General features: G+C 37.3%; 1 protein-coding gene across 2 annotated transcripts in view; it reads right to left on the reverse strand.

The window, feature by feature from the left end:
- LOC309842697 (phosphatidylinositol 3-kinase regulatory subunit gamma) overlaps positions 1–23029 on the reverse strand; it is a 137803-nt gene that overhangs the window by 28272 nt on the left and 86502 nt on the right. For both annotated transcript variants that reach the window (XM_082687294.1, XM_082687293.1), the window contains exons 2-5: positions 21046–21154; positions 18848–18946; positions 8047–8227; positions 7290–7415 (exon numbers count right to left, since the gene is read on the reverse strand). In XM_082687294.1, coding sequence (XP_082543420.1) covers positions 7290–7415; positions 8047–8227; positions 18848–18946; positions 21046–21128 — 489 coding nt within the window. In that variant the 5' untranslated portion in view covers positions 21129–21154. The remainder of the gene's footprint in view (positions 1–7289; positions 7416–8046; positions 8228–18847; positions 18947–21045; positions 21155–23029) is intronic.

The following is a 23029-nucleotide window of genomic DNA, read 5'->3' on the forward strand; positions in this document are numbered from 1 at the left end:
GATCACAGATAGGCAGAGAGGCAGCCAGAGAAAGAGGAAGGGAAGCAGGCTCCTTGCTGAGCAGAGAGCCCGATGTGGGGCTCGATCCCAGGACCCTGGAGTCATGACCTGAGCCGAAGGCAGAGGCTTTAACCCACTGAGCCACCCAGGCGCCCAAATCAACACATTCTTTTTTTTTTTTTTTTTTAAGATTTTATTTATTTATTTGACAGAGAGAAATCACAAGTAGATGGAGAGGCAGGCAGAGAGAGAGAGAGAGGGAAGCGGGCTCCCTGCTGAGCAGAGAGCCCGATGCGGGACTCGATCCCAGGACCCTGAGATCATGACCCGAGCCGAAGGCAGCGGCTTAACCCACTGAGCCACCCAGGCGCCCCCAAATCAACACATTCTTAAACAGTCACTGGATCAAAGAAGAAAGGAGAAATTAGAAAATACCTCGAGATAATTAAGAATTAGAGCACAGCATACTGAACTTATGGGATACAGCAAATGCAGTGCCCAAGGAAATTTACAGCTGTCAATACCTTTTTTTTTTAAGGTTTTATTTATTTGAGAGAGAGAGAGAAAGCGAGCACACACACAAGTGGTGGGAGAGGCAGATGGAGAGGAGGAGAATCCCAAGCAGGCTCTCCACTGAGCATGGAGCCTGATGTGGGGCTCAATGCCAAGACACAGAGATCATCACCGGAGCCAAAACCAAGAGTTGGATGCTTAACTGACTGAGCCATCCAGGTGTCCCTACATTTAAAAAAAAAGAAAAAAATCTCAGAGCAACTAGGTGGCTCAGCTGGTTAAGCATCTGTCTTCAGCTCAGGTCATAATCCTAGGGTCCTGGGATTGAGAGCCCCAATTGGACTCCCTGCTCAGTGGAGAGCCTGCTTCTCCCTCTCCCTCTGCTGCTCTGCTTGTGCTCTCTATCAAATAAATAAATAAAATCTTAAAAAAAAAAATCTCACATCAATAATCTAATTGTATACCTTAGAAACTAGAAAAAGAAAAGCAAACCAAACCCAAAGCTAGCAAGAGGAAATAATAAAGATTGGAGAGGTAAATGAAACAGAAAATAGAAAAATAGAGGAAAATCAATAAAACTAAAAATTAGTTCTTTTTAAAAAAAATAAATAATTTTTTTAAAAAATTTTTATAGACAAAGTCTTATTTATTTATTTGACAGAGAGAGGGAGAGAGCACAAATAGGGAGAGTGGGAAAGGGAGAAGCACGTTCCCCACTGAGCAGGGAACCAGATGTGGGGCTAAATCCCAGGACCCTGGGATTACATCCCACGCCAGAGATAGCTGCCTAACTGACTTAGCCACCCAGGTGCTCCTAAAAATTAGTTACCAAGATCAACAAAATTGAAAAACCTTTAGTTAGACTAAGGAAAAAAAAAAGACTCAAATTACTAAATTTTAAGTTTAAAGGAGAATACTACCCACTTTTCAGAAATAAATATTATAAGAGAACACTATTAAAAAACTGTATGCCAATAAATTGGATAACCTAAATGGACAAATTCCTAGAAGTATAGAATTACCAAAACTGACTCAAAAAGAAACAGAGAGAAAGAATCTTATACAGGCTCCACATCCATTGTGGAGCCTGACACAGGGCTCAATCTCATGACCCAGAGATCATGGCCTGAGCTGAAATCAAGAATCAGGTGCTTAACTGACTAAGGTGTCCAGGTGCCCCTAACCGTCTGACTCTTGATTTTAGCTCAGGTCTTGATCTCTGGGTCATGAATTCAAGCCCCAAACTGGGCTCCGCACTGGGCATGGAGCCTACAAAAACAGACAGACAGTCAGACCTAGAATCCCATAAACCAACAAAGAAAAGTCTAAGACTGCACAGATTCACTAGAGAAGTTACCAAACATTTAAAGAATTAACGGGTGCCTGGGCAGTGGCTCAGTTGGTTAAGCAACTGCTTTCAGCTCAGGTCATGATCCTGGAGTCCCAGGATGGAGTACCACATGTGGCTCCCTGCTCAGTGGGGAGTCTGCTTCTCCCTCTGACCCTACCTTAGTACCAATCCTTCTCACTCTTCTAAAAACTGAAGAGGAGGGAAGAGGGAACTTTCTAACTCATTCTATGAGGCCATCATTACTGACACTGACACCTGATCAAGAGACTACAAGAAAAGAAAACTACAGAACATCCCTTTTGAATACAGATGAAAAAATCCTCAATAAAATACTAGCAAACTAAATTCAGCAGCATATTAAAAAGACTGTAACTATACACTATTACCACATGGAATTTATCCCAGGAATGCAAGATGGTTCAACATATAAAAATCAGTCCATATACAATATTAATATACTGAAGGAAAAAAAACACACATGATCAGACCATCTTAACTGATGTAGACCAAGTATTTGACAAAATCCAATAACCCAAAATGATAAAAACAATAAACTAGAAATGGAAACTTCAACATGATAAAGGCCATTGTTACAGATTGAATTGTGTTCCCACATAAGATGTGATCAGTCCTAATCCTCAGGACCTTAGAATGTGACCTTATTAGGAAATAGGGTCTTATGTGAATTAAGATGAGATCATATTGGATTAGGATAGGTCTTAATCCAATGATTAGTTAGTATCCTTACAAAGAGAGAAAACAGAGACACAGAGGGATAATATCACTCATAATGAAGGTATAAACCGGAGTGATGTGTCCAACCCAAAGAATGCCAATGACTGCCAGCAACCACCAGAAGCTAAGAAAAACAATAAATGTTCTTCCCCAGAGCCTTCAGAAAGAGAAGGGCACTACCAACAGCTTGATTTTGGACGTAGAGCCCCCAGAACAGTGAGATGATAAATTTCTGTTGTCTCAGGCCATCCAGTTTGTCATCTTTGTTAGAGCAGACATAGAAAACTAATACAGCCATATATGAAAAACGCAAGATTAACATCAGACTCAATGGTAAAATGGGAGAGCTTTCTACCTAACATCATGAATAAGACAATGAGACCACTTTCACGACCTTATGCAACAAAGTACTTGAAGTTCTAGCCAGAGCAATTAGGCAATGAAAGCCAATTACAAGACATCCAAATTGAAGGGGAGGAAGTAAAACTATCTCAAATGAGATGATCTTTTTATAAAACCCTAAAGAATCCACCAAAAACTCTTGGATCTTATAAATTCAGCAAAGTTGCAGAATACAAAATGAATACACAAAATCAACTGTATTCTATACATTAGCAGTGAATAATCCAAAAGAGAAACTAAGGAAACAATTTCATTTATAATAGCATCAAAAAGAATAAAACAGTTAGGAATAAATCTAACCAAGGAAGTAAGAAATTCATATATTGAAAACTACAAAACAATGCTGAAAGAAATTAAAGAGGACATAAATAAATGGAATGACATCCTTGTTCATGGCCTGGAAGACTTAATATTGTTAAGATGATAAGACTACCCAAAGTGATATATGGATTTAATGCAATCACTATCAAATTCCCAACCAGATTTTTTACAGAAATAGAAAAACTGAACCTCAAATTCATCTGGAATTGAAAGGCACCCAGAATAGCCAAAACAATATTGAAAAAAAACAAACTTGGAAGACTCACACTTCCTGGTTTCAAAGCTTATTACAAAGCTATGGTAATCAAAACATATCCTTGACATAAGGACAGACATATAAACCAAAGGAATATAACAGAAAGCCCCCAAATAAACCTTCACAGCTATGATCAATGTCTCACTTCATCAAATATTCCAAGTTCATTCAATGGAGAAATGGTGTTGGGACCACAGCAAACGGAAAATGTGTTTTCACATGTAAAAAAATAAAGCTGGAACCTTAACACAACACATATAAAAGTTAACTCAAAATGGATCAAAGATCTAAATTTAAGAGTAAAAACAGTAAACTCTTAGAAGTAAACATTGGAGAAAGGCCTTATGACACTGGATTTGGGACAAGTTCATGAATATGATACCAAAAGCATAGGGAACAAAAGAAAAAACAATGGATTTCATCAATATTAAGAGCATTTGTGTGTCAAAGGATACTATCAAGAAAGCAAAAAGACAACCTACAAAATGGGAAAAATACCTGAAAATCATGTATCTGATAAGGGATTAAAAAACCTAAAACTCAACAATAATGAAAACAATACCACTTCATGACTGCTCTGATGGCTATAAAAAATTGAAGATAAAAGCACAAAAAAACCCAAGTCTTAGGATGAGAAAAACCTGGAATCTTTATGTATTGCTGGTGGGAATGTAAAATAGTTTTGCCAGTATGGAAAATAGTTTGGCAGTTTCTCAAAAGATTAAATACAGAACTGCTATATGATCCAGCAATTCCATTCCTAGGTATATATCTAAAAGAAATGAAAGCAGAGACTTGAACAGTTATTTGTACACCAATGTTCATTATTCACAATAGCCAGAAACTGGAAAATGACCCAAATGTCCATCAACAAATGAATGGATAAACAAATGTCATATATACATACAATGCAATATTATTCAGCCATAAAAATGATACTTTGATAATATGCTAGAACATGGATTTTCCTTGAAAACACTATAACTAGTGAAGTAACCAAAGGACAAATATTATATGATTCCTTTTATATAAAGTACCTAGAATAGGCAAATATTAGAACAATAAATTATGGGGTTAACATATAGACAAAAAATACATGACAATAATAAGAGGAGGAAATAGAATTATGTAATAGCACAGTTATTATATTCAGATGCTACGTGGTACAATATGAACTTAAGTAACTGTGATTACGAATGCATGTTGTAATCCTTAGAGCAACTTCCTATAGGAAAAAAAAAGAGAGACAGACATAGCTTAAAGTCCAGCTGAGGAATCAAAACAGAACACTAAAAAATGTTTAATGCAAAAGACAACATTGAAAGAGTTGAGGAACGAAACAGATGGAGCAAAAAGAAAACAGCAAAAATGTAAATGTAAACCTAACCGTATCAATAATTACAAGATATACAAATGGATTACATACTCCAATTAAAAGGCAGAGATTATCAGGCTGGATTAAAAAGCCAGACCCAACTATATATCATTATCCATAAGAAATGCACTTTAGCTATGGCACAAATAGATTGAAAATAAAAGGACAGAAAATAAATAAATAAATAAAGTAAGTAAGTGAGTAAGTAAAAGGACAGAAAAAATATATATCATGCAAATACTACGTGTACAAAAGCTGATGGGGATCTATTAGAAAAAGCAGACTTCAAGACCAGGAAGATTACCAGATATAAAGAGGAATATTCCATATTTTTAAAAAAGATTTATATATTTATTTGAGAAAGAGAGAGAGTTGGGGGGGCAATGTGTGAGGGGCAGAGTGAGAGGAAGAGACAGAATCTCAAGCAGTCTCAGTATGGAGGATGAGGGGCTCGATCCCACAACACTGAGATTGTGACCTGAGTTGAAATCAAGAGCCCAGCACTCAACCAAATGAGCCACCCAGGAACCCCAAGGAATATTTCATATTATAAAGGAGTAAATTTACTATAAATGTATAAGAACTTAACAGAATTTCAATTAATAGAAGGCAAAAGCTAACAAAAAAGAGGAATAGACAAATCTACATTTGTAACTAGAAACTTTAAGACTCCTAATTAGGGGACCTGGGTGGCTCAGTCATTAGGTGTCTGCCTTCAGCTCAGGTTATGATCCCAGGATCCTGAGATTGAGACCCACATAGGGCTCCTCACTCAGTGGGATGCCTTCTTCTCCCTCTCCCACTACCCCTTCTTGTGTTCCCTCTCAGTGTCACTATCGTTCTCTGTCAAATAAATAAACAAAATCTTTAAAAAAAAAAAAAAAAAGACTCCTAATTAACTGATGATACTAGCAAAAAAAAAAAAAATCAGTAAAGATATAGAATATCTGAATGACACCATAAATCACTTTGACCTAACTGATATTTAGAGAGGACTATACTGACAACTGAAAGAGCACTATACCAACTTTACTAGTCTTTGTCAGTGTGCAAGTTAACTAAGATAAGACATGTACTAGGTCATAAGTCAATAAATTTCAAAAGACTGCAACCTTAATGAGTATGTTCACTGAATACAAAACAATTAAACTAGAAAAGCAGTATCTAGAGAAGCCCCAAATACTTATTTTTTTATTTTTATTAACATATAATGTATTATTTGCCCCAGGGGTAATGATTCCTGTTCAGCAGGGAGTCTGCTTCTTTCTCTGCCCCTCCCCCTCCTTGTGCTTGCTCCCCTTCAAATAAATAAAGTATATATTTTTTAAAAAGTAGTTCTAGGAAAAGAACTAGAAAAAAAAAGTTCTAGGAAGAAAGGTAGATTATTGTTCAGAATCTTGTTCTATTACATACATATGATAAAAGAAATCTTATTGATTATTTACATTTATGATCTTAGGGTGCCTGTGTGGCTCAGTTACCTCAGTGTCTGCCTTCAGCTCAGATCATAATCCCAGGGTCCTGGGATGGAGCTCCATGTCCGGATCCCTGGTCAGCAAGAAAGTTGGCTTCTCCCCCTCTCTCTCTCTGCCCCTCCCCTGCTTGTGTGCACTCTCTCTCTCTCTCAAATAAATAAACAAAATCTTAAAAAAAAAAAAAAAAAAAAGACTTACAATCTTAAAGTTGTGATTAAGACGCTTGGTGGTCTCATAATTCCCATTAATTCCTTCTTCCTCAGTAAACTCACAAATGTTAGTTGGGTATACCTGACCAAATAAAAATTAGCTTTCTTAGCCTCCCTGCAGCTAGCTGTAATCTGCAGCTATGTCTTACCAGTGGGATGAAAATAGAAGCAGTGTATACTTCTAGGAAGTAGCCCTAAAAACAGGAAACTTTCCTTTCTCCTTCCTATTCTATCTTGTTTGCTAGAATATTGTTGTGATGGCTGATAGTGGAGTAAGCCAACTTGTACAGACGGCAAAGCATCAAAACAGAAGAACCCTAAGCCCTAATGACTGTGTAGTCGACACAATATCCCTGGCACTGTGTCTATACATGAAAGAAAAATAAATCGCATTCTGAAATCTTTGCTATTGTTATTTTTTGTCATTTTCAGTCAAACCTTATCCTAGTTAACACTAACTGAAAAAAATTAATAACTAAGAAAAACGATAAAAAAGTGATTTATGAATGTGAGAAGAATCTATATCATCACAGTCTCAAAAAGACTGTTGAAAATATTAAGACAGCTAAGGCCTGGCAGGTGAATTATAGAAAATCTGAAGTAACTGTACCATTGCATACTTAATTGGCCTTAACAACAAAAATTTACTAACCTGGGATGTTCTGGTATATTCCTCATATAGCCTATCATACTCTTTACTCTTTTCCTGATACTGAGAGTGGTACTCTTGCAGTTTTTTACCAACTGCATCAATGTTGTCTTCTTTTACCAGCTGATCCTGTACAGTTAAACACAAGAAATAAAGGATGTTAACATTATGACACGTGAATTTTTCCACATCTATTTATTTTTAAATTGCTTTTCTACTGTAAGTTTAAGCCACTGTATTAAGCATGCAAAAGCACTAAATCCTTTTTTTAACTCTCAGTCTTTAGATCACATCAAAATAGTTAATACTTGAAAAATTAAGAAACAAAGTATAAATAGGAAACAGAAACAGAAGTATTTTTATACAAAGTTAATAAGGACATGCAACAAGCTATTAAGAACAGTAGCCAAAAAATAAGTTCCAGAAATATCTTAAATCTTAAGTGGGAAATTTAAAATGACTAGATTTGTTCTTTTTTTACTGATAAGCCTGGTAAATTAAAATGAAGTGATGTTAAAAATGACTTGAACAGCTATCAAGAACTTCTATAGGGGCATGTCAGTGGCTCAATCAGTTAAGCATCTGCCTTTGGCTCAGGTCAATCTTGGGGGTCTGGGGATCAAGCCCCACATTGGGCTCCCTGCTCAATGGGGAGTCTGCTTCTTCCTCTCCCTTTCCTCCTCCCCGCTGCTCATTCTCTCTCTCTCTCTCTCAAATAAATAAATAAATAATCTTTTTAAAAAAACTTCTATAATCATACCTGTTGGTATCTGGACACTGGGTACATTAGCTTCACATCAAGTTTGGGATTGTACTGAGCAAGAGATTCATGATGATAGTGGTTAATGAGCTCCACCACAGAATTAAATGTCAGAGGATCAGAAAAGCCGTATTTACCATCTCGATGATAGATCTTTATTAATTTATTATTGCCTCCCTTCCTGTGAACAAGACAGCAACTGTAGATTTTTTTCCCCAAAATTTTATCAAAGTACTACTTTCATATGGAGATATAAAAGTATAATGTCATGTAATAAATAAGTTTTACTATGTTAATGAGACTGGAACTGGTAAAAAGGCATACACAATTATGTGTGTAAAAATATATACAACATCTTGTTATTTTTATAACTATTTCATTTATCTATAACATATCTTGATTACTAAAGGCAAATATACTTATCCAGCAGTCAGAATCAACAAATTTAACAAAAATAATCACTTAAGAAAAATAACTAAAACAGAAGTAAATTATATCTTTTGTTTATTTTCTGAATGGATTTTCTAATTTAAATTCTAATAATATTTTTTTCAGAAAGAGCAGAGACAATCTCTTTGGGACCTAAAGATGCAAGGTTGTGTGTCTGTGGGGGGAAGCAGATGCCATCTCTGTATGAAGGGGGATGATAAACATTGAGTCACACATAATCACCAACACCCTCAAGGTTTTATTGTGAATGTACAAACATGAATGATTTATAATTGTGTAATTAATCTAGCACCTTACATTATTTTGTCTTTTATATTTGCTTATAATTCTTAGAAATGACTACTTATTTAGACCATCACAATAGTTAAATGATTCAACAGATTCAACTGTCTTTCAACTGCTTTCTAAAGTATAGCTTTTGAAGAGCTATTTATATTAGAATGAGGTAATTTGATGCTTAAATAGTTTAGACCACTTTTGCTTATTGAGTCATATCCAATGGTCCCTTAAAGATAATTTATAACCAAAGCTTAAAATGGCAGTGTTTTCCAAGTTCCACACAGTGTAATCAAACCACAGCAGGTTGATTCATTCTATCATAGCAAAACACTGCCCCATTCCCACTCAAGTCTTCTTCTAACAGCATGCAGACTTAATGGGGGGAAAAATATGTCTCCACATCTCTTTATGCCACGCTATTACACATGATAAATGAGGCACTGGGATTTGTGAAAGGTCAAACATAACAGGTTTGAATCTATGGAATGATTTAATAATGCTTATACAAAATCAGTATTTAGATGGATGAAGAACTATTCCTATAAAATGCATATTAGAAGGACCACCTAATCATATGTAGTTATTATAGGTATGTACACCCAGACATATACTCACAATAAATACAGGCTGGTCTCTCTGTTAGCGAAAAGTTAAAAGGCATGCATTCATTCAAAATAACTTTATTTGGGGCACCTGGGCAGCTCAGTTGGTAAAGCATCTGACTTGATTTCAGTTCAGATTATGATCTCAGTAGGGTGGTGAGATTAAGCCCTGTACCTGGCTCCACGCTGGGCATGGAGCCTGGTTAAGATTCTCTCTCCCTCTGCCCCTCCCCACTCTAAACAGAACAAAACAAAACCCAAAAAGCTTTGATTATTATATATGCCAGGAACTGTATAAGGTACAGTTCACATAAGGATGAACAAGTCAGACTTATTTTAAAATAGAACATAACAATAAACTAGATGCATCAAATGGTAATAGGGCCTATGGAAAAAAATAAAGCAGAGTAAAGGAAAGAGATCATCCTGGGGGTGGAGGGTTTGCTATTTTATATGTTGCACAAGAAAAAAAACACTCTATTCAGGTGACATTTAAGCACAGTTCTAAATGAAGTGAGTGAACTAGCACAGCAGATACCTAGGGGGAAAGTTTTTCAGGCAGAGGGAACAGCAAGAACAAAGCCCCTGAGGTAATAGCTTGGTTGGCATGTTCAAGGAACAGCAAGGAGGCCAGTGATGCTGGGGCTGAATGCTAGTAGGAGAGAAGTAAGAGCTGTAAAATAAGCTCAGATCATATAAGAGTCTGAAGCCAATTTATGGGCTTTGGCTTTTACTGAGTAAGATGGGGAGACACAAGAGGATTCTGAGCAGAATGATATCATCTACCATGTATTTTAAAAGGCTCACTCTAATTGCTGGGTTAAGAAGAAACTGGTTAAAGTGAGTAGGGGTAGAAGTAGAAAGATCAGTTTGGGAGACTATTAAAATAATCTATCCTGAACAAGGATAGTAGCAGAGGAGATTGTGAGCAGAGGAGATTGTGAGATCGTGAGATTCTGAATATATTCAGAAGAAAGCTGACAAGATATACTGATCACATGGACAGGTATAAGAGAAAGAGACAACATAGAGAGGATTTCAAGTTTTTTATCTTAAGAAATCAAAAGAATAGAATTGTTATTTATTGAAATGAAGAAGATTATATAAAAAGAACATGTTTAAAAAGGGAAAGTATTTTGTTTTTAGACGTGTTAAGTTTGAGATGCTAGTGAACATCTGAGGGTAGATGATCCGGCAGTCTACTTGAAGAATCTAAAGTTCAGGAACTGTCAGCCTATAGATATTACTTGACATGAGCATAGTTGAACAAAAGAAGAGGTCCCAGGTCTAAGTCCTGGGGTTCGCCAATGGTTAGCAGTTAGGAAGAAGATGAAGAACCAGCCAAGGAAACCAAGAGCAATTAATAAAGTTAAAAGAGGGACGCCTGGGTGGCTCAGTTGGTTAAGCAGCTGCCTTCGGCTCAGGTCATGATCCCAGCGTCCTGGGATCGAGTCCCACATCGGGCTCCTTGCTCTGCAGGGAGCCTGCTTCTCCCTCTGACTCTGCCTTCCACTCTGTCTGCCTATGCTCGCTCTTGCTCGTTCTCTCTCTGAAAAATAAATAAATAAAATCTTTAAAAAAAAAAAAAAGGTTAAAAAAATAAATAAATAAAGTTAAAAGAGAACTAAGAGCATGGTGTATTTTTAAGAAAGCATTTCAACAAAGAGAAAATGATCAACCAGGTAAATGATCTTAGGACTTGGTGAAGTAGAGATCACTAAATGATCTTGATAAAATAGTTTCAGTGGACTGTAACTGATTAGAGAGAGTGAAAGAAATGACTACAAGAACTGTCTTGAGGCGTATTGCTATAAACAGGGAGCAGAGAAATAGGAAAGTGGTTAGAAAGAGATATAGACTCATGGAATTTTTTTTTTAGATTTTATTTTTTTTTTAAGATTTTATTTATTTATTTGACAAAGAGAGAAAGAGCTCCAGCTGGGGGCAAGGGGGAGAGAGGGAGAAGCAGATTCCCCACTGAGCAGGAAAGCCAACCCAGGGCTCCATCCCAGGACCTTGGGATCCTGACCTGAACTGAAGGCTGAGGCTTAAGGGACTGAGCCCCCCAGGTGTCCTTCTTTATTATTCTTAAATGGGAGATAGTATTACATATTTATATGTTGAAGATGGGCTCAGTAGAGAGACAAAAACAGATGATGGCCTTAGAAAAGGGACAAGATAATTCCTAAGGGTGATGTCCTTGAACAGAATAGAGGGATGGGATGGGATTGAGCCCATAAGTAAAAAATTTACAGTCATCCACTAGAAGCAGAGAGAAAGGGCATTCACATTCAGGTGTAAATATGTTGATAGCTGTGGCAACAGGACCATGAGATAGATATCTTTTGACTATCTCAAAGTTATCAGTGAAACAGAACACAATTTCTTTTTTTTTTTTTTTTAAGATTTTATTTGTTTTGAGAGAAAGAGTGCGAGAGAGCACAGAGGGAGAGTGAGAAGGAGAAGCAAACTCCCTGCTGAGTAGAGAGCCTGATGCAGGGCCTGACCCCAGGACCCTGAGATCGTGACCTGAGCTGAAGGCACTTAACTGACTGAGCCACCCTCGTGCCCCAAGAATGGTGAATTTTCTATTATATTTCTCTCTCCCTCACTGTACTCTTCTTTAACAGAAAAATCATGCTATTCCTTCTCATATCCTACAACCTGGCCTAATGCCTGGCATATATCAGATTCCTAAGGATTTAACTACCCCAGGGCACCTGTGTGGCACAGCTGGTTAAGCACCTGACTCTTGGTTTGGCTCAGTTTGTGATCCCACACTGGGCTTGCTCAGCGCAGAGTCTGTTTATGAGACTCTCTCCGCCCCTAACCCCTGCTCACTCGCTCGCTCTCTCAAATAAATAAATAGATCTTAAAAAAAATTTAAATATGCAGATTTTCTACAATGAATACTATTTTTAAAAATGGTTACTGGGGGCACCTGGGTGGCTCAATTGATTGGGCATCTGACTCTTGGTTTCAGCTCAAGTCCTGAGCTTGGTTCATGGAGTCAAGCCCCATGTCAGGCTCTGAGCTCAGCACAAAATCTGCCTGTCCCTCTCCTTCTGCTCCTCCTCTGATCCACACAATCTCTCTCTCGAATAAAATCTTAAAAAAAAAATAAAAGTTACTGAATTGGAAAACTTCTATTTCCTTATCAGCTACCCCTCACAGTCTGATTTCACTCTCATTCCTCTCATTTGAGGGTCACCAACAACTTGTTTTTTGAGAGAGAGAGAAAGCATCAGGGGGGTAGATGGCAAACGGAGAGAATCTTTTTTTTTTCTTTAAAGATTTTATTTCTTTATACATTTATTTATTTATTTATTTATTTATTTATTTATTTGAGAGAGAGACAGGGAAAATGAGAGAGCACAAAGGGGGAGGAGAGGGAGAAGCAGGCTCCCCACAAAGCAGGGAGCCCAACTCGGGACTCGATCTCAGGACCCTGGGATCATAACCTGAATCCAAGGCAGATGCCTAACCTATTGAGCCACCCACCTGCCCTGGGAGAGAGAAAATCTGAAGCAGGCCCAATGCCAAGCACAGAGCCCAACCTCACACCCTGAGATCACAACCTAAGCCAAAATCAAGAGTCAGACACTTAACTGACTGAGCCACCCAGGCACCATGAGGGTCACTAACAACTTGTACTAAATTCAGACTCGGCCTGCCTCCTCCCTCTACCCCAGGCTCAGATTCTTTGTAGTGCTGAGATTTCTACTTTCCCTTCCTTCTTCCCCCTACCATCTGTTTTTAATATTTTGTCCTCCCGTGACTTCTATGACATTACACTTTTCTCTCAAACTCTTTTGACTGAAAAAAAAAAAAAGAAAACCACCTCTTTTGACTGTTCTTCCTCTGTTCCTTCCTGCTGCTAAACACAGTCCCTAGAAATATTTGCCTTCAGGGGCACCGGGGTGGCTCAGTGGTTAAAGCCTCTGCCTTTGGTGCCCGTCATGATCCCAAGGTCCTGGGATTGAGCCCCACTTCGGGCTGTCTGCTCAGCAGGGAGCCTGCTTCCTCCTCTCTCTCTCTCTCTGCCTGCCTCTCAGCCTACTTGTGATCTCTATCTGTCAAATAAATAAATAAAATCTTTAAAAAAAAAAATTTGCCTTCAGCCTCTACCTTTCCTTCCCTCTATATACTCTCTCCTTAAAATCCCATTTACTCTATGTAGATGGTACCTGAATCTTTTTCTAGTTTTATGCTCTCCTCTAAGCATTATATCTGCATTTCTAACTATACTCTATATTTATACCTGGAAGTTCTGGAGCAGGTAAAAATCAACATCTTTCCCCTGTTCTCTATAAAACAACTGTTCCTGACTTGCCTATTTCTATAAATGGCACATTCATTCTAAGCCCAACAAGCTCAAACCAGTCATCTTTAACTCTCCCCCCAACCTCATACCTACTCTATTATTAAACCCTTGTGCTCTTAGCTCTCTATCGCCTCTTACTTTGACTCCTCAACTCCTTTCCTAGAGCTGCTCTCCTAGCTAACAGTGTATTCCACCTTTCCATCATTTCATTCCCCTGCTTAAAACACTTGCTTCATTGTGGTTTCTGTGGTTTGGGTTTTTTTTTTTTTTTTTTTTTTTTGCTTAGAAATAAAATTCAAATTCCTGACCACAGCTCATTAGGCTCTATGCATCTGCTCCTTCCCACTTTCAAGTTCATCTCCTACCACTCTGTGGTTCACACTGTAAGCCAGCCAGAGCAATCTTTGTATTCACTGGATCCACCAAATCTTTCCAAAAATCAGTGCTTGGCATTTTCTGTTCCCTCTTCTTGGAACACTTTCCTGGCTGGTTCTTACATATCCTTACATATCTTACATATCCAGAGGTAGGTCATTTCCTCACAGAGGCCCTCCTTCTCGAAATTATCTTAAATTCCCTCTTCCTATATCCCTATCACATAACCCTGTGTATTTCCTATATAGTATTTCATATACTGTGAAGTTATTTTTTATGTGTTTATTGTGTCTTCTTCTCCTCTATTCCTACTTCTACTTCCAAATATAAACACGATAGACAGGAAACCATGTCCAGCTTGTTCATCATTTCCTTTTCCTAACTAAAACAGTACTTAGAACATTGTGGGCATTCAATAAATATTAAGTGATTAAAGAATAAATTTATTCTGGGTCACCATTACCTCTCAATTCATAATAGTCTGTTTTTAAAATTTTCTTTTCTTTTTTTTTTTAAGTTCTACGCCCAAAGTGGGGCTTGACTCAACCCTGAGATCAAGAGTAGCATGCTCTACCAACTGAGCCAGCCAAGCACCCCAATGATTCATGATATTCTAACCCTTTACTAGTATCTATCCTCTTTTATTCTTTTCAAATGTAGTCTGATCATATACTTCCCTGCTGAAAAAATGAAATGGTTTCCTCTGCCTACCTACAATATTAAATACAAACTACACATTTTAGAATTCAAGACCCTCCTTAACATGAGCCTTTTCCAACCCTGCATCCCTGATCACTTGTTTCTCTTGTTGACTTGGCCCTCTAGCCAAATGGGACTGCATCTGAGAGAACAGGGCACTATAGTTTCTCACCTCCATATCTCTGTTCCTGTTGTTACCTAATCCTGCAACTTCCCCTCCCACTTTTACATGGTCAAACCCATTCCCTTCTTCCAGACAAATGGCAATGCAATTTTTTCCATGAAGGGCAGCTTTCTATATTCTCTCAACAAAATATCTCTTTCCTTCCTTTCAGCCCCCAAAGCACATTGTTTGAACTTCTCCCATTATTTTGGTTTAATTCAAAGCAATTTTCTTATTCCTGTTGCCCTCACCAGATTATGGCTACTTTGAAGCAAAAAATGTTAACTTTCTTAGATCCTCTGCAGAGTACTGAGCTATGAGTATTTACTAAACCCTAGTAAGACCATCACTTTTCTGCCTAACAAAATCTACCTAGGCCCAGCTAAACTGTCATTTCCTCTAAGAAAACTTCTCTTTGTCTTTCTCTTATTTATTCTTTCTTTTCAAATAGTTACTGGGTACCTACATGTCAGACGTTCTTCTAGATACAAAAAATTTTAAAATATTCTTGCCAATGTCCATGGACCAAAGGACAAATAAAATGTAGTACACACATGCAATAGAATACTATTCAGCCTTAAAAAGGAAGAAATGTATGACATGCTACAATATGGATGAACCTTACAAACATTACTTTATATAAAAAAAGCCACACACCAAAGGACAAATATTATGATTCTACTTATATGAGGTACCTAAAATAATCAAATTTGTAAAGACAGAGAGTAAAACAATGGTTACCAGGAGTTAGGAGAAGGGGTAAATGGGGAGAACTCTAATATAACACTATAATGCATTAAGGTATAATATATATGTATCTCTCCTATTCCACCATTACACAACAAATTATGAATGCTTGAGGGTAAAACCACATCTTATTCATGCCCTTATTCCTGGTCCTACCATAATATCTAGCACAACAATAACCCTCTAAACTTTAAAGCTGCCCAACAATAGACTGGGCTGCCTCAAAGGGAAGATGCTAGCTCCCTCTGACTGAAAGATCACAGGAAAGCTCAATTGATTCTGAAAAGTGTTTGCAGGGAATTCCAACATCTGCAGAAACCCAGTTGAATAAGGTAGCATTAATGATCCCTTCCAGCTGTAGGTCTCTAGCATAAGAATTCTCATGGTGGCTTTGACTGGGACCCCTTGCCAGCTTTTGTTCCTGAACAGCACTGCAACTTCAGGTAAGTGACAGAACTTTTGCAGGTTCTTTTCCTCAGCCCAAGATACAAAAATTGTTGCTTTTAGTTAGTTGCATTTAGGAATCTAACCATCATAAAAGAATGCCTTAGTGTGGGATTAAAACCATTTTTCAGATAAATGAGGACATTCATTCTGTTAATAAATATTTATTAGGCATCCATTGTTTAATGCCTATCCATTATCACACACTGCAGTCTGGAAATAAAACGATGATCAAAAAAGTCCCCAATAGCAGAGAACTTAATTCTAGTAGGGTGAGAACTACAAAATGGAAAAGGAGACGAAAATACAGAAGTGGCCCAAACAGAAAATTAAACTGAGGCACTATACATCCTCGGAGAGCTACTTTGGATAGAGTAGTTCAGGAAGACCTGAAGAGGTGGCAATTATGCAGAGATCTGAATGACAAAAAGTAAACAAAGATGCAAAGATCAGAAAGACCTATTGCAGGGACGCCTGGGTGGCTCAGTTGGTTAAGCAGCTGCCTTCGGCTCGGGTCATGATCCCAGCGTCCTGGGATCGAGTCCCACATCGGGCTCCTTGCTCGGCTGGGAGCCTGCTTCTCCCTCCGCCTCTGTGGCTTCTCTGCCTGCCTGTGCTCTCTCTCTCTCTGATAAATAAATAAAATTAAAAAAAAAAAAAAAAGAAAGAAAGAAAGACCTATTGCAGAGGCCCTGAGGGAAGCCTAAGCCTCACTTGCCTGAAGTATGAAAAGGCTAGAGAGATTGAATGTAGGGGGCAGGGGGAGGAATGAAGTTTAAGAAGTAGACCAAGTCCAGGTCAAATAGAGTTCTGTAAGCTAGAATAAAATCCAAATTCTTTACCTTAAGTGCAGTAGGGAAACTCTTAAAAGAACTTTAAGCAAGGGAGTAATCCAGACTCATTCCTTAAAATGATCACTCTAGTAGTTTCTGTGCAGAAAATGGTCAACAGGGGTGGGAAAGTTAGAAATTGTAAGATGCTGAGAGGCCTGTCAGGAAATGACTGCAAAAAATCAAGCAAGATGATGGTGGGCTTACTGTTGAGTGACAGAGAAGTATGATGAGATTACGAATATAGACTTGGAGGTAAAGTTGTCAGGACTTGTTCAATGATGGATCTGGATGTGAAGATGAGGAAAGTAAGAGGGGGAAAAGCTGTAACTTGAGTACTGTAGAAACGGTGGTTCTATTTCGGGGGGGGGGGTAGAAAGAAAGAAAAAAAAGTAGAAGAGAAACAGTTTGGGTAGGAAGAGTTGGGTTAGAAAATAAGAACTCTCCTTTGACCATGTTCAAATTAATATGTACCCTAGTTATGTAAGCAGCAAAGTCAAGTAGGCAAGTGGAGATCTGGAGGTCAGAGCTGGAGATGGGGTTTATGAATCATCACCATTTAATGGCATATTAAAGCCATGGAACAGGACAAGCTCACCTTGGGAGAACCAATACAGAGAAGGGAAGGAGGCCCAACTCCAAGTCTGGAACACTTAACAATTAGATACGGAGCAAAGGAATGGCTGGCCTAGAGTTAGGAAGAAAATCAGGAGTGGGATGTCACAACAGTCAAGACAATAACCTGTTTCTAGGAAGAAATGCCTATGACTAAAGCTGTCAAAAGGTCAGATGAGGTAAGAAGAGAGAAGTGGTCATTGGTTTAACACTCCTTATGAGAGTGGTAAAGACAGAAGCCAGACTAGAGCAGGGGGAAAAAAACTAAGTGAAGTGAATCATTACAGAATTTTGTTTATTCCTCAGCATAATTAAAAGTTCCAAGGTATTAACTTCCTATAATGCCTTTATAAGAAACTCCAAATTTCTAGCATAAAATACATGATTTTTCCTAAAGATAGTAGGCAGAAAGGCGCAAAGAATCAGATACATCTGAATCTGACTCCATCCTCTGCCATTTACTAGCTATATGTCTTTAGGAAAGTTTCTTAACCAGGTTAATCGTCAGTTGTCCCATCTATAAAATGGAAATATTAGTAATACCTAATTCATAAGGTTGTTGTGAGGAATAAGATATTGCATGTAAAACGCGTAGCACAATATCGCTGTTATTTTCATTATATTTTTCTTTAGGTAGTACCTTTTTTAAAAAAGCACAGAATTTTATTGTAATTAGACTATTTTAATTGTTAAAATTAAATGTAAAAATATCTGATGCAGTTTTCCTAATCTTTTAAAATATATGTCCCATCTTTGTAAATATAAAAGGTGATACATCCATCACTTAGGAAATTCTAATATGCCCACGTGGATGGCATGATAGAGGCTAAGAATTGTTTTATCTTCTACATATCCTTGTAAGCCTAAACTATGTTAAGCTTTACTCTCTGAAGTCTGCATTAAGGAAAATAATAGGGCTATTAGAGAGGTAGATTCCCAACATATCTTAATAACCTCAGGCTGTCCCCATGACTTCTACTTCACATACAAAGTCAACAGTATTAATTCTTACTTCGTAACTTACTTTGAGGGATTTTAGCTTTTTAGTTTTATTCCTACATAAAAATTAAAATTGTTGCCATCTTTTTATAAGACATTTAAATATTTAACATATGGAGAAAGGATAGTCAAACAACTTAAACTTATGTTTCTAAATTAAGTAAAAATATTTTTAAATGTGTAAATAATCATTTAAATAAATACAAAAATCTCTGTATACCCAGAAATAAATAACACTAATAGAGCACTAGTCACAATGCTAAAAAATACTCACCGCAAAGTCAAAGTATAATCCCCCTGCATTTTTGTTGAGGCATCTCTGACCAAGAATGTACCATCTGGCATATCCCGTAATTTATCATTAACCTCCTCCCTGAAAAACAGAATTATAGGAAAAACTGAAAAAAATGTAATCATCAATTGTTCTCTTCACATATTATTACTAAAGCTAGTTTGGAGAGGAGTATGTCTAAGGTCATAGAATAATGGGGGCCTTCAGAGGTCATTTAATTCCTCCCCCTAGATAGGATCTTTCTGTTTTGATTTTCAGTATTATGCAATCTAAGGAAGGTCTATTTGCTTTTTAAACTCTTCCAGATTTCAACCGTCTGTAGGGGATAGTATTTCCATTAAGCCTTTAGGGCTTCCTTAGGCAGGTCTGAACTTGCAGGGTTTCAGGAAAAACCAGCAGCTGTTTAGAAAGAAGGTTGTGTTTAAGCAACAGTGGCAGCTGTGTCTGAAGGGGGGGTAATTCACTAAGTTCACAACCTTTCAATATAATCTTCTCCAATATGAATTTATAGTGATGATAAATTCCTCCTGCAGAGTTGGTTTAGGACTTTAAGAAAAAACACTAGAACACTCAGGATAAGGCAGGGCACAGAATACTCTTGAGTTACAGACCCACAAGTTCTTAGAATATAAATTTAAACAGTTGCACAATTATAAACAAATATTTTCTGATCTATTTTAATACAAATATATTAGGTCTCCTTCAAAAAATTAAACATAGAATTACCATATGACTTAGAAATTCCACTTCAGGGTATATACCCCAAAAAACTAAAAGCAGGGACTAGAGGGGCACCTGGGTGGCTCAGTCAGCTAAGCAGCCAACTCTTGATTTCAGCTCAGGTCACGATCTCAGGGTTGTGAGACTAAGCCTCATATGGGCTCCACGTTGGGCAGGGGGCCTACTTATGATTCTCTCTCTCCTTCTGCCCCTCCCCCCCTTTAAAAAATAATAAAGAAATAAAAAATTTTTAAAAGGGACTTGAAAAAACATTTATACACCAATGTTCATGGCAGCATTATTTACAATAGCCAAAAGCTGTAAACAATCCAGATGTTCAAAGCCAAATGTCCAGATGAATGAAAAAATAAAAATTTGGTATATACACATAATGGAACATTATTCAACCTTAAAAAGGAAGGAAATTCTGATACATGCTATAACAACGATGAACCTTGAAGACATTGTGCTAAGTGAAATATGTCAGTCACAAAAGGATAAATACTATACAATTACACTTATGTGAGGTAGCTAGAGTAGTCAAATTCATAGAAACAGAAGTAGGATGGTGGTTTCCCAGGGTTGGGAAGAATAGGCAGAAAAGGCAGTTAGTGTTTAATAAGTACAAAGTTTCGCTTCGGGGGAAGATGAAATAGTTCCAGAGACAGATGATGGTGATGGTTGAACAATAGTGTGAATGTACTTAATGCCACTGAACTGCACATTTAAAGATGGTTAAAATGGTAACAAAGAAAAAAAAAATGAGTGCCACTTTGGTAGTTGAAGAGAACAGACAAAAGAAAGAGAAATATAAGCATACTGAAGAATACACCATCAACCTTGAACCCAATCTGACAGAAATGGATAGGTCTTTTTTTTTTTTTTTAAACTCAAGAAAAACAACAAGAAATCTGAATATTCAACTTCAATATATATGTACTTTTTCCCTTCTCTAGGTTCAACATTTCCAAAAAATCACATTTTACCTAAGAAGCATTTTACTGCTCTAAACTCCCATTTCTTAAAATGAGGGATGTGAAGAGTGCATCAAAACCACCTGGGGAGGTTGTTAAATGTAGATTCCTGGGCCACACCCCAACTGATTCTTATGTATGCAAAGATTGTGGAACTGTTGCCTTAGACAGAAAGGTAAAGAAAATTAAGTACCGATAACTATCTTTTATAGAAAAACACATGTAGCTATCCTAAATCTTTTCAGTTTCATTATTCAGAGATCTATCCTTAATATAGTATTAAAAGTAATAATCACACCTGTAATTTAAAGATCTTGACAATTTCTTGTGGAAGGACAGCATTTAGAAACTTTTGAAGTGTTCTCACAATTTTTAAAATGGTAATCTTTAAATGACAACTAGTAGGACATGAAAATGTTTTATTTTTAACTTCTCAAAACTGATTTGTTTCTAAACTTCAGTGAATTATAGTAGTATTCTAGTTACCTTGAAATATCCCCCCAGTACCATTCTGCATCCTGAAGAGAAACAGAACTGTCCTTCATTCCATTTGTAACGGCTGAAGTCATTGGCTTAGGTGGCTTTGGTGGAAGAGCTAGAAGAAAAATGAATATTATTCGGTAGCTATAAATTACTATTTGTTTCTAATTTCCTCAGTCAGGAACAGCTCATTAACCAATGTACATTAAGATTTAAGTAATTATAAATTATGTGTTATTTTATGTTAAACATTAGCCAAAGAAGGAATCCTTCTAGAACTCTACCAGTAACTGCCTAAAAGGTGAAGTTTTCAAGCTACTTGGGTTTTTTCCCTTATTAAAATACTAACTTTTAATTTGTCTCTCAAAACACTTCATCTCTCAAAAGACAATGACCCTTTAACAAATAATTCAGTCCAAAAGCCATTAAGTTAGAGTGGTCACAAGGGCCAAGAGTTGGTTGTCAGAGCCCAAAGCAGGTGAAGGAGGATTATGTCCATATAGGAAGGCAACAACACAGCACAGGATCTCAGAGCTGGAGGAGGGTGAGGACGAGAGCCTCACCAGTGCAGCCTGGCATGAGATGCTAAATCTGAATGAAGAAGTGCAGTGGCATAGGGCCCGGATGGCCCAGAACAGTGGAGACCAAGCCAATGAGGACACAATCCTCAGAAGAGGGCATACCAATATAATGGGACAAAGTCAGATAAGGGTGGAGTTTCTACTTGGGGGAGGGGAGGCTGGGAGGTGTCGAGGGAATGCAGCAATGACTACAAGAGATGGGGTACATACGGAGTAATAGATCAAATAAATACAACTATTAAAAATAATAGGAAGCAGGTTTCTCATAGTCTAAAAAGGAAGTTACAAATATGGAAAGGTAAAAAAAAAACAGAAGGATCCCTCTAGTTTGAACTGGAATTATAGCTATTGATATGAACTCATGAAATTTAATAGAGAGATGCAGATGTCTATACATATAGGTAATAAAACTATTCCCTCTGTCCCCTGAGAAGTCCTACGATCAGCAGCATCCCAAGTATGCATAACTAGCACCCAGATCTTAGTTTTTAATGCTATTCTCTACTAAAAAGAACCAGGGCTCTTTGAAGAAAAGCAGATTCCAAGGCTGAGGTAGAGCTGGGCTACAGCTGGGCTAGAGCAAGAACCAAATGAACCTCGAACATCATGTTATACCAAAAAGTAAAGAGCAAGTGCTTGAAAATGAGGGGCCTTGACAAAAGAATAAAGAAGCCACCTTGAAGGGGTTTCCACTATCAAATATGGAACAACTCAAGCATTGATACAAATGATAGTAAGGTAATATAAGCCATCAAAACAAAATAAGAATCCATGTGATCATTCAGATGTAAATGAATAAAATGAAAAACCAAAAGATTAACAGAAAGGATTTATATAATCTCAAAAGGCTTTCCCACAAAATGCTTATTAGTCACAAAAGTAAAAAGACAAATAATAATAGTGGAGAAGCCTGGCAAACACTACCTTAATCAAGTAATCAATCAAGTTAATACTACCAGTAATGATAAAATCTTGGGCCCCCAATAGGATGCACTGGGAAGGACATTAATATCACTTCTGGGATATTCCTGCCAAATACATATAAACTGAATTTAATCATGAGGAAACATCAGACAAATCACAATTCAGAGACATTCTACAAAAACAAAAACAAAAACAAAAACAAAAAAACTGGCCTGTAATCTTCAAAATTGTCAAGGTCATGAAAATCAAGAAGATTGAGGAATCATTCCAGATTGAAAAAGACTAGAGAAGCATGACAAATGCAATGTGTAATTCTGGACTGGATTCTTTTTGTTATAAAGGATATTACTGGAACAAGAATGAAACTTGAATGGGAGCTGAGAATAAGATTGGTACTGTAATGTATCAACATTAATTTTCTGGTTTTGTGTCACCATTATATAAGAAAAGGTTCTTATTGGTGGGAAATACACAAAAATGTGATC

This window comes from Mustela nivalis (assembly GCF_964662115.1).
Source record: "Mustela nivalis genome assembly, chromosome: 10".
Lineage (NCBI taxonomy): Eukaryota > Metazoa > Chordata > Mammalia > Carnivora > Mustelidae > Mustela > Mustela nivalis.